General features: G+C 40.6%; 1 protein-coding gene across 1 annotated transcript; it reads right to left on the bottom strand.

Annotated features, from left to right (window-relative positions):
• Positions 1 to 132: 132 nt before the first annotated feature.
• Positions 133 to 1,247, bottom strand: LOC119550397 (isochorismatase domain-containing protein 1). The gene is made up of 3 exons (XM_037859048.1): positions 1,037 to 1,247; positions 755 to 964; positions 133 to 505 (listed from the first exon to the last, which is right to left on the bottom strand). Exons 1-3 carry the CDS (start codon positions 1,157 to 1,159, stop codon positions 212 to 214), a joined length of 627 nt encoding a protein of 208 aa, XP_037714976.1. The 5' UTR covers positions 1,160 to 1,247; the 3' UTR covers positions 133 to 211.
• Positions 1,248 to 13,029: the final 11,782 nt, after the last annotated feature.

Below are 13,029 nucleotides of genomic sequence, written 5' to 3'. Positions count from 1 at the left end.
TAAATGGCAAATTCAAATATGGACTCGCCCATTGTGCGGGGCCATTGGAATATGTTACGGAAATGACAACTTAAATGGGTGCTGCTCCCATTTGGCCCATTTCCCGCTTTCCCGCTCATCCTTGAAAAACACTTTTCTGCATGATGGTTATATAAATGCAATTGGCATCATCACAAACAGACAAATAAATGGGTTGGTATCCCCTTTCCCCTCACAGCTTGGCACTGCCCACTGGCAATCCGTTCCCATTGCGCGTGAGTTCCATGTCCACCGAGGGCTGATTCACCAGTTTCCGGACCACATCGAACTTGGGGTTGTTCTTGTCCCGAACCAAGTCGAAGATAACGCTCTCGCTGGTGGTGATCACACAGCCCGCTTGGCGCAGGCGTTCCAGGGCCAAGTCCCGATCCTGGTTCAGCCTGGAGGAGCAGCAGTCCGCCACTATGTACACGTTGATGTTCTGCTCCAGGAGATCGATGGCGGTTTGCTCCACGCAAATGTGGGACTGAAAAGAAGAGATATTTAATTATTGAACTATTAAGAAGTACGGTAATGGTTTTAATAAAAACAATTAAAAAAAAAAAAAAGGATTTTTTATGATTTATGAACCATGAAGCAGTTATAACTAAAATTACAAGTTCCAGAAAATAGGAATAGGAATCCATTGAAATTAGAACTTTGGGGAGTATAACTTGAACATGCAACATTTTTTTTATATTTTAAAAATAGCCTAGTTTTAAGGACCGTAACCCACCTCCAGCCCATATAACACCACATCCTCGGGCTTGTCACTGAAGATATCCTTGATCACGGCCTTGACTTCCGGCGTAACCATGCTGAACAGGGTTTTTCCGGAGACCAGCTTTGCATGGCTCACATCCAGTTGGGCCACGGTTTTGCCCAGTTTTTCCGGATAGTGCTCGGTGACAATCAGTGGAACATCGAGAGCCTTGCCCGCCTTGGTCTGAAATCGGATTAGGGTTAGTATCAGGGGCTATAGATAAGAGATCAGTATCAAAATCAAAGTTCAACCCACAAGTTTGTCGACGTTCTTGATCATGTTGTCGAAAAGCGGCATGGCCGGTCGGAATTTCTCCTGAATATCGCACAGCAGGAAGAGCGTTTTCTTAGGATTCAGATGACAGCGTCGCAGGGCCATTTTGTTGGATAATATTTGAATATTTTGGTTTTTTAAAACACGCAATTTTTACCTACTAATTAACGATTGTAACAGCTGTTCGCTACCAGGGCTACCAAAGCAGTGAAACGGTTATTCGATCGATTACGGGCTATTGGCAGAGGTTCTATCGATAACTTCTTAACCGGTTCACTGGTTGCTTGTAACGGTTATTTAAATATAGGAATTAATAATATATACGATTTTGCTTGCTTCGACTCAAAGTTGAAAATACATGTTTCGGGAGAAAGCCCACTTCAACTACGGTGATTTAGACCCTAGGGCACCGAGGAAAAGCCAAATCATATAACCGCCTGAGTTAATTAAAAAGCACACATAATCCTCATTTAATTTAACTTTGCCCGAGGCGACATCATCAAGTAAATAATTACTAAAATGCCTCATCCCCGACCCACCACCTAGGCCAACGGCAATTAAGTTGAAGCTGCCACACAGCCAGCAGATTTATATTCATAAGCCAAGGCAACCTGGAATCTGCAGGCATTTATAATTGAATTCCTCGCCAACGCCCCTCGACATTGCTATATAGTAATGAAGCCACCGGTCCAGTCAATTTCAATAACGCAATCAAATGCGTGCAGTTTGAAAAACCGCAAATGTGTAGAGTAGCGGAGGCGATGGGTCCAATTCCAATGCCATTGACTGCCCGGAATGAGTGTCCGGCGGGCAATCTCTTGGACATTCCCGGCACGTAGCCTCAATGGACCCGATACTTCTCCGGGAAAAGGAAGCCCACGATAATGGGCATGGCGAGTCGCATGCATATTTCAGTAATTTGCGCTGCCTTTTGTGTGCCACGCCCCCTTCTGCTCACCGATTTTACTGGTCTACATATTTCATGAGACCCCAAAGTTTGCGGATGCAGCAATTTGGGGGGCCCAAGCAGAGAAACCTTAGTGGAACCACTCAAAAAGTAATCGAAATGTCTGAGACAAACACATGCGTACGCACCTGAATGGCACCTGTATTTGCTATTTGCGTGGGTCTCTGTATTCATGACGCCTCTCTGCCCATTCTACTGGAGTTCCCCCTCCGTAAGAGTCTCCTAGAAGAAGTCATCTTGATTTTCAATTTCGACGCCATTTGCGCTTCACCGGAATCAAGAGTCATTTGCATTTTTCTTCAGCTACACTTTCACTTGAAAAGTACTTGCTGGGGAAATTGTACTATATTTCAGGGGCTTAGCTGTTAGGTAAGGCAGTTGGAAGCCCAAGTGATTGAAAGCACTATTCGTTAGGATCTATGAAAAATCGTGTGATATTTAATATTAGAGATTATTGAATCCACAAAGTTTATTTTGCATTTAAAAATGTGACTTGAAGAAATATGTTTTGCCATATTATACTATACTAGAGAACATAGGATTACATATGTCAAAGAAAGAACGTGATATAGAAATACTTAGCTTAGATTTTCTTCATCATATATTTAACTTATAAAATTAAGAAAATGCTTAGAAAGGAACATAAGTGAGATACAAAAACACTTAAGTAACATATTATCCATTCAAAACTTAAGGAAATATATTTTTAGCATAGGAATAAAATCGAAAAATAAAAAGATGCCAGAGATACAGAACACTTCCCTACCATTTTTGAAAAAAAATGCATGTGAAAAAGAAACATTTGATTCACATATGCTTTTGTATCTAAAAATCCATCTTACCTTCTCCATAAGTGTATTTGATGCTAGTCAAAAAGTGCTAATGCTAATAATAAGTCGACACAATTGACAAAAACTTTTTTCATCTACAAAGGAAAGAAACAAGCTCCCCCCATAGCAAATTTGTTGGCATCCCAAGCCCAGCAGCAATTTATTGAATGTGAAAATTTAAAATTGTTCATTTGAGAAACAATTTGTGAGCATAAAGTAAAAGTAAAGTCAAAATGTTTTCGTTTTGTTATTCGAGCACGGCACAGCACAGGCAGCCATAAGTTGGAATATATGGCAATAAAAATCGAAGATGTTTGGGGAGCAGCGACAACAAGTGCCCAGAGAGTTTGTTCGTCTGTCTGACTGTATTTTTATGTGATTTCTGAGGCCATCTTCCATCTTCATCTTCCATTTGGGAGGTGGAGTCCTGGGGAAAGTGCTCTCATGCGAGATCGAACTCCCCGTTCGATGGGGAAAATGTTATGCCATTTATTTAGAGTATTCAAGTCTTTTGAGCTTCCATTCCCATTCGCAGTACCCCCACATGCAGTGCCATTTGCAATTGTGCAATTTACCCAATGAAATGTAAATGCGAATCAATTGTAGTTTTATTTGCCGTAATTCCTGATTCGACAAACTCGACTTTGTGTAAACGCATTTAATTTCGAATATTCAATTTCCATTTCCATTTGCATATTGCTGTGCTGTGCTGTGCTGTGCTATGCTGTGTGGTTCAAATATAGGAGTTTAAGACTCTTAGTTAGTCAGTTAGGAGGAGCAACTAAAAGAGTTGAGGTCTCGGGGCAGCGAAAAAACATCGGAAAGCACTTTGCACGGTGGGGGGAAACTTTTGTTGGCCCCCCAAAAAACATGGGTACCAACTATGCATATATGGCAGGTACGTGAGGTTGGGGATGAGGCGTTCCCCAAACCAATTTGATTTCGCCACCCCCTCTGCCCACCCAGGTGTGCCCTCTGTTTACACCTCTTGAGGTCGCCTGCCTTGCTTGCATATCAACGATTTTCAAATTGGCGACGAAATGATATGCCAAACTACACGACGCTGGAGGAAAATATTTTCCCTGCTCCGGAAAATTCTCGCATATGAAAAGGAGGTGGCGGTGAGGACATGCAGCCACATCGACATTATCGGGGGCACAGGTTGGAGGCTCCAAGTCCTCATACGTGGCTCTGTAGGTTTGTTGGCTCGCAGGTTGTAGCTGTAGCTGTAGCTAATGCTTGTCACGTCGCCTTCAACATTTGACAAGGCAAATTCGCCGAAAATTCCGCCCCTGACTTCGGGACGACTCTTTGTTTTTTTTTTTTTGACGACGCAACGGAGAAAATGATTTTCACAGGTGAATTGGAAAGCGCGTAATGTCGTAATGTTTGACTTGCCGGCAGGCACGTTGCCAACACATGTCCTCCAGCCCTTACAGGATCTGCACTGGGAGAAAGCGGGGATTTAGGTTTATTGTTGGTCAAGATATTACATTTTTAAAGGAAAGCGGGAGGAAGCTGGGATTTAGGATTAAAGGTGGTCAAGATATTTTATTTATTTAAGGAATGTCATTTACTTGATTTTTTGAAGACCTTCAGAACACAGGAAGATGTAAAACTGCAACATAACTAAGTTCGCTAACATTTAACTTGAAATTAAAAATTGTAGTAATTTTGTGGTCACATATTTTAAATTAAATATTTATTTGTTCTTAATGTAAGACCCTTTTTTACTTAAAAAATGGTATATATTTTACAATTAAAGTTGAAAACTATATTTTTTTCAAATTATATTTAGTACTACAGCTTACAATTAAAATTTAAAACTATATTTAAAGGAATTCGTTATTTTAAAGGTACATGTAAGTATACAAATTTTAAAACAATAACGATACCCTACCCGGAAAACTGTATATGTATGATTTTAATTAAAAACTAAATAATTATTATAACAATTACAAAAGTGCTTACATATTTAAATTAAATCATACACATAACGTTTATAAATACGTATTTTTTTAGTTCTTAGTAAAAAGAAAACCAATTTAAATTTGGCAATGCTTTTTTAATAAATGGATTGTAATATTTCAAGCAAAAGAAGTTAGGAACTCAATAAAAAAAGTAATGAAAGAAGCCTTACGCAATATGTAAAATGAATATTAATATTGGGCATATTTGTTTTTATGAAAAGCAATAAAAGACATTTTTTTATGGTGGATAATCTATTCAGGGCTACGATTTTGAGTGTATGCTCACGTGTCGCATCGAATTCGGCGGACCATGGGGCGTATGCGTATTCCACTTTTGCAAATTGGATGAAAATCTTTGGCTTTTCAGCGACGCAATTCTCTCGCCCCACTCCGCTGGCCCTGTGCGATGCATCAGGCTGGAAATTGACATGTCTAACAGAGGGTTGCATTTCTCAAAAGGGATTCCAAAGGCCCCCCCCTCATTCATCATGGCACGCCCGGCCATGCCCTGTCACATTTGTGTTGTAGGTTTATTCGGGCCCAGCAAACACAGCAGCAACAATTTCCAAGAAAAAGGATTTACGCCATAGATCCAACAGCTACATCTACATCTACACACAAGACACAGGACAAGTTCTTGGCAGCTTACTCCGTGTTTTCTTTTTTATTTTTACTGGGATTATTTCTGTAAACTTTTCTGCTCGCCCCCAAACAAATTCAAACAAATTGAAGAGCTCGGCTCACCTTGGTGGCCATTAAACGAGCTGAGCTGAGCTGAACATGTGTTACCTGGACCGACCGAAGAGTGCGAAATGTGCTCCACGTAGCCCGAAAACCCGTAACTCGTTTCTATGGCCCCCCCCCCAGAACCCAGAACTTTAAAGAAGATTGCAGGAATCCCTTTTGCATTTGCTGGTGCCACTGGCACAGCTACTTTTATATCTACTGCTGTCATTGGGGTTCATTGAACCGAGCGTCAAGCGGGTCGCATTTCCGGATTCCCATTCCTCTGGAGGAGAGGTCTCAGTCTCCGTCTCCGTCTGAGACTGCAAAAAAACCCGGCTGAGTGGCCTGCTAGGATGCTCCATAGCCAACTCCAACTCCAAGTCCACCTGGCTTTTGATAAATGTGCACATAATTATGGCTGCCAGTTTGAATGGCGGGAGAGTGGTTCACCTTTAAGGCCATATAACGTGGCCTGCTTAAAGGCCATATCCACATCGGCTCTTAATTAATGTTGCATAATTAACAGTGGCACGAGGAAAAGGTGGCCCCACAAAGTTAAAGCACGGCCAAGAAAAACAAAACCGAAAAACAAAAACTTTTCTAAGCATCTGCTAAACATAAAGCATACAAATTCTCACATCACGAGAAAAATTGCGGCTGGGCTCAAAGGAAAGGAAGGTCCCAAAGGGCAAGCGGTGCCAAAGGCAAAAACAATGGCCAAAAGGGGCGTGGCCAAGGGGGAATCAACCCCCCCCTTACTGCTAACAGCCTTTTGGCCACCTTCGACTTGGGGTAGCGCCTTCAAATTGGCGCCAAGTTTTAATTATTCCATCATATTTATAAACTTTTGTACTTGCCACGCAGACTCATTATGTGCGTCATCCACCCGCACTCACACTAAGAGTCACACTCACACAACAACAAGGCACACACACACACACGCGCACTTCAATGGCAGCATTAGCTACACTGGGAAAAATTGTATATAAATATATATCACTTATAACCTTAATAAACATAGTTGAAGACATTATATGTGTAATCCTGATAGATGTTTTTATACACCTTATTGCTACACTTGGGTATTTACCAGATATTTCAAAATAATCAAAACAAAATTATATTATTAATTATTTATTAATATAATTATTAATTCAATATTATAAAATATTATTTCATCAAAGAAATGTTCTAAATTATTAAATGAAAATGCAGAACTTACAGGATAGATTATTAATGGTTTTAAGGTGGATTCCTTTTTATAAAATCAATATTTAACACATGTTCCTAAGGCATCAAATATATTAAATTGATAATTTAATTTAAAAGTTTAATATTAAAGTAGTACAATCTATACCATGTATATTTAGATGATTAAAAAAATGACAAATTAATATAGATCGAAAAGGTTGACAGAAATCTGAATTAAGTTAAAAGGACTCTTAATATTTGTTTTATTTTTTCCGAACATTTTTATTAATCTAAATTTCTCTCAGTGCCCTCGGAAAGTGCCTTGTTGTTGCCGCTGTTTCCCTCTTGTTTTTGTGTCGTATCACAATAATGGCAAGGCGACAACGGCAGGACAATGACGACGTCTGTTCCATCCTTGGCTCCATCCTGGCGCCCTCCAGAAAAGAAAGGAGTAGGGTGGAGGAGCAGGAGGAGCAGGGATAAGGCGGTGGCACGAGGCGTTACTCCATAAAAATGAACAACAGCTTTTTATTGCCGAACAATGAAGGCGAAGGCAGCTCTAAACAACCAAAGCCGAGCAAAGTTCGACCTTTCCCCCCGTCAACCGGCAAAGGCGATCCTGTTTTGAAGGGGTCCTTGTCTTTGTTTGCCGTGGCTGCCATTGGTAAGAGCATTAAATGAGGCTGTCGCATTATTGTTCAATTGTGCTTGGTATTTGGAGCGGCTGAGCCTGGCCAAGGAATCTCCAATAAATACGGCATAGAAATCGACAGAGTTGCTCTATAAAATGTTTATGGTTAATCGAAGAAGCGAATTAAAGCAAGCATTTGTTCGGCTAAAATGAACCAAAGAGTTTATTGACCTCTTTATTGACAGTTAAATATAAAAGCCGCTTGAACAATGAGTGCCTTTTGGCCATACATTTGAAGTTACAAAAAAGCGGGGGATCCAAAAACTATTAATAAACAAATTATTCAATATATACTGGGATTTTAAAGGCAATAAATTTTATTTCAGGTAAGTGAAATAGCGCGCTAAACTTTTTCATTGACCATTTATCAGTTCAATACAATACATAATTCAAAGGGGGTTTTCAATTTCCAAAAAAATAAAAACAAGCTAAATAAAATAAAATGGCAGCAATGTATTATACTGAAATTATCCAAAAAATACAATACATAAATCAAGCGAAATCAATTATTTCGCAAAATGACCAATTCAGCAACTGGCAAATAATCTGTGAAATAAATCAGCGGCCCAAGGCGGAACAGGACTAGATTGTACCACCGAAATGTAGGACCTCCGGAGGACTCAATTAATGGAATGGAAACGAGAAACGAGAAACATGGAACAACTTTTTCCAGTCTCCTCTCGCCCGGCGACTCTTTCGCTGATGAAACTAATAACATGTCATCCGAGTTACGCACCAGGGCACACAGAGGCACTGCCTCATCCCAGGACCTGCCAGGATCTGCCAGGACCTCCCAATCCCGCCCCCTGCCGCAGCACTCAAAGGCTAAACGAGGCTCAGCGCTGACACTCAAAGCCGACAAGTTAAGCCTGTCGCACATGGCGATTAAGCGGCGAAGAAGAAGCCGCCTGGTGCTCCTCCACCTCATCCTCCTGCTCCTCCTGCTCCTGTCCCCCATCTCCTTTAGATTAGCACTTTGTTGCAGTTGGAAAGGCAGGAGCTCTGGACCCCCCATCCAAAAAACGCGACCCCCTTTTTCAAGGGCTTCGTTAGGCCGGCGGCAATCTCTGTGCCCCCCAGTGCAGCCGGCATCCACTGCGTATGAGCAATATTGAATCGCAATGCAGCTGCAGTGATGGGGATGCGGAACTAGAAGGGGGGGGCAGGGGTAGGCTGCAGAGGGGATCCACTGAATGTGCATAGTTAGAGTGATAAACTGCTTTGGCACGGAAATGGCCCTGGAAATGGAAATGATGTCGAGTGTGCCTGTGTGCATAAAAAGGCCAATTAGAGGACGACCGAGTTGCACGTTTTCCGCCAGGCACTGAGCAAACTTACAGCTTTAATATGTTAAGAGATGCAGTTAAAGCCTTTAAAATTGTAAGAAAGGCGGATACATTTTTATTGAACTAATACAACATAACTGCTGTCACAATAATTTCTAAATACATTAAACGATTATATACATTTTTATGTAGGCACATAATACATTTGGTATATTGTAAGCCATTATTATAAGAATAATGTTACCTTATCTTCGTACTCCAAACGATTTCGGGATTAACTCTATTTAAATCTTGGTGTAATAAAATTATTTATTAAATAAGAACATTTGAATTATTGTTATAAATATTTTCTTAACACTTTAATCAACAAAATCGCTATTATTTGATGACTTTTATTAACTTGTTCTGCAAAAAAATGCCGATTAAATGCATTTTATTAGAATTTATTCTGAAAAAATCACAAATTGATACAAAAAAGTGTATGTTCCTCTTAATTAAACTATGTTTTGTTCACATTTTAGGGATATATTCATATACACATGGTTGAATCCAATATAACAAAACCATTTTATAATTTCTCTCGGTGCAAGTAAAGTAAACTTTTCAACGAATTTCTCTCAGTGTCCTTGTAGGCGTCACACCATACACTTGGCGACTGACAAATGCCAGATTTACGACCGCATCTAACTTTTTCCCGAGCCACATACACTCGGCCCAACTCGCCTGTTTATATTTTAGGTTTCGGCCTAGGAATTTATGGTTGCAAGCAAACTTTAAATGAACTTTTCGGCACGGCGGGGAAAGGAAATTAAATAAGTTACATGTGCCAGCATGCCGCTCCTTTCGGCATAATCAAAAGTTTTAAATGCATCATAAAAAAAAAGGAACTTTTTTTGCCTTTGGTCAATTTGAAAACTTGCCGGTGACGTATGTGGGGATTTATGTGTTTTATTTACTTCTTTTTTTACTTTTATTTACGTTTCTTTTTTTAGCAGGACCAGCGGGGCTTCTGTTTATGACAAATCTAGAGGCGACAGGTGGAGGAGATCTGTCAAATGCAGTAAAAGTGCCGCTGCGAACATAAAAATATTTATTACGCCGGAGGCTGGAGTCCGGAATGTGAAGTTTCAATATCATCGGGGCTAAATCTAACAAAGGCAATAACAAGTGCTGCATAAATTTACCTGGCAGCTTCAAGGTGTGTCCTTGGCTCTTGAACTTGATAGGTGATATGTGTGATATGTAGGCTATCCCTACTATATATCTTAAGAGCCATAAATGCCCAGCTGGCTTGTGCATTAAACATTACTTGGGGAGACGGACCGAAATCTGTGCTCCATAAATTATCAGCAAAATGCTCTTAGAACCGACTTGATGTCACTTTTATTGACAGTTTTTGGCGCTGTTTCTGGGGCCAACTCATGTGTCGATTTTCTGGCATTTTTGGCGCATGACAAAGCGAAAGAGCCCCATAAAATTTCAATTATCGAAAATTGCCCTGGGATACCCACTCGTAATATAATTAAGGCCCGAGTGCACTGAATGTTGACGGTTCAATTAAATTACGAAAATCATTTCGTAAGAGAGCCGCGCTTGATATTCATTTTGGCATCGAGTATGGCGCAAAAGTGTTGCCTACTTCCAGGGGCCACATATACATGGCTTATATATGTATAGGTGTAGGTGTCTGCGATCCGAAGGAAGTGGGTGTGGCAGTGTGTGTGAGCCTGTCAAGTGCGCTTTGGCGCTGTCAATTACACACATCCTTCGGCTTATGAGTGTGTGAGTGGGAGGGGGGCAAAAGGGGTCTCCCAGGACACCTGGAAAACCTGGGAAACCCTGATTGCCGGCTTACGGGCTGCATCTTTTTTTATCTCGAGTAGCTCAGACTTTGAGCTCGTAATTAAATTAGACTGCACTTATTGCCAGCTGCCAGATTTTCACCCCCTACCCCCCAACATCCAGCTCTTAAAATATGCTCCATCACGGCCAGACTTCAGTGGGAGCGCCACCGGCAATTGACCCAGTTAACTAGCCCGGGATGTCAGTTGCAATTGTCTCGGCTCTCGGTTCTCTGTTCTCGCATCTCGGAACTGGAAACTGGGATCTCGGGTCACCCACTTTCACTTCATCTAATTAAGCGACCCCTCAATGCGTGACACAATCCCCTGGCCCATAAATGAAAAATTAATTTATTTGCCCGAACTGCAGCAGTTTGTCTGGCATTCATTTCGCGTCCTCCTTGGCAAACAAAGAAGTCCAAGAGCTCAGAGGGCAAACTGCAGGGACTACACAGGAAATAAAAGATTGTTCTTAATATTAAATTAAATACGTTTATAGAACGAGTAAAGGATCAATTTAATACTTAAGCATATCAAGTCACTTGAAATAATATTCTATTATAATTATTTTCAAAGAGGCGGGCAATTTCATTGCAATTTTCAGTATCAATCTAACATTATAAGTAGAATAGAACATTATTTCAAGTGACATTTATTGAACTGAACAATGTAAACTTGATACTGAATATTGCATCTCTTCGTATTCTCTCTCTTCCAAAAAAGAAGTCCTACATTTTTATTTAAGTGGCTGTTAAAAGTTTATGCCAAAAGTTCATCTGTTATTAAATAATTAAACAATAAACACGACCTTTTGAAGCTGCAGCAAGTAGAGCAAGTCACTTTATCTGGCTGACAGTAATTTAATTTGCCTGAGCAGGACAATAAGTGGAATCCCTTGCAGAGCAACTCTTCCGCCGGCTGATTAATACACAGGACTTCGCGCACTGAAACTTAAGTTTACGATCCAATCAAGAGGAGGACATAAAAATAAATGCTGGCCAAGCGAAAGATGAAGAACTAGACGGGACACTCGTACCAAATCCATGTATATATATATGTGTGTGGAATATTGGAGACGCTGACCGTAAAAAGCTAAGCAATAAAATTTGAAAGAAACAAGCCGGAGGACGACGACTGTCACGGTCTGCCGTTTTCCTCTGGCTAATGGCTTATGTAAGAGCCAGGACCTCCAAAGTCCTCGAAAGGGTGTGAAGGCCTCCCGGGCCAAGTACAAATACACTTACAAACACAAATACAAGCCCCGGCCCAAACAGCAACAGACGTAAGCGTCTTATTAGATTTTCGTGTGTACTTTGCGAAAGGACTCGAGTGCAGGGGCAAGTACCAGGGAAACCACGGCGACGCAGGAATTGGCAGGACAGCACTCGCATTAACAACTTCATTAGGGCCCAAATACACACAGACATGCGAAGAAGGAGGCTGACTCCGGCCAACACACATGCTTAAGGCCTTATGACACTTGCTTACAATTTGAGTAACTGACTGGATTTGTTTGGAAACATCATAACCTAGAGGAAAAAGGGGTCTACAGCTCTATAAGGTATATCCTTAATTTATATTCAGATACATTTAATGTTACCATGACTTCCTTTGACCATAACCTAGGGAAAAAGAACAATATTTCTGGAACTTATATACCCACAGATATTTTGCAATGACTTTCTTAATTAAATGCGTTGAGTCTTAATTTATAATATTGATATACGGCCATAGCCCAAAGAATTCTGGTATTAGTCATGCAGATTCCAGCGCAGCGCAAGTTTGTTTCGTCAGTTTAGTTTAACTTTTTTTTACTTTTTAAAAAATTACTTAAGTTTGTCTAAAACCAAGCAAGTGTCATAATGGTTTGGTTCTGACTTTTATTATAGATTATTAAAATAATCGGTAATTTTTAAACAATTTTAAAAAAGTTAAATTTTGTAGATTTTTCGGGCATGCTTTTTATACCCTTGAAGAGGGTATACTGATTTCAGTCAGAAGTTTGTAACGCAGTGAAGGAGACGTTTGCGACCCCGTAAAGTATATATATTCTTGATCAGCATGACTAGACGAGTCGATCTAGCCATTTCCGTCTGTCCGTCTGTCTGTCCGTCCGGATAAACGCTGAGATCTCGGAAACTATAAGAGCTAGGCTATTGAGATTGGGCGTGCAGATTCCTGAGCTTCTTACGCAGCCCAACGCTAGAATAAAAGTTTTAACAGAAATGTATTGTTCTCATCAATACCTATCGATTGACCCAAAAAAAAGTTTGCCACGCCCACTTAAACGCCCACAAACCGCCCACAAACTTCAAAAAATCGTTAATATGAACGCGGAAAATATAAAAGATAGAGAAATGGGATTTCAGATTTAGAATCCGTAGCCTTGTGCGCAGCGCAAGTTTGTTACGCGAATATGCCACGCCCACTCTAACGCCCACAAACCGACCAAGCCTGTAGCGCCCACAATTTT

The sequence above is a fragment of the Drosophila subpulchrella genome, chromosome 2R (genome assembly GCF_014743375.2).
Source record: "Drosophila subpulchrella strain 33 F10 #4 breed RU33 chromosome 2R, RU_Dsub_v1.1 Primary Assembly, whole genome shotgun sequence".
NCBI lineage: Eukaryota > Metazoa > Arthropoda > Insecta > Diptera > Drosophilidae > Drosophila > Drosophila subpulchrella.
The sequence above is the reverse complement of the archived record's forward strand: the minus strand, read 5'-3'. Positions and strand labels throughout refer to the sequence as shown.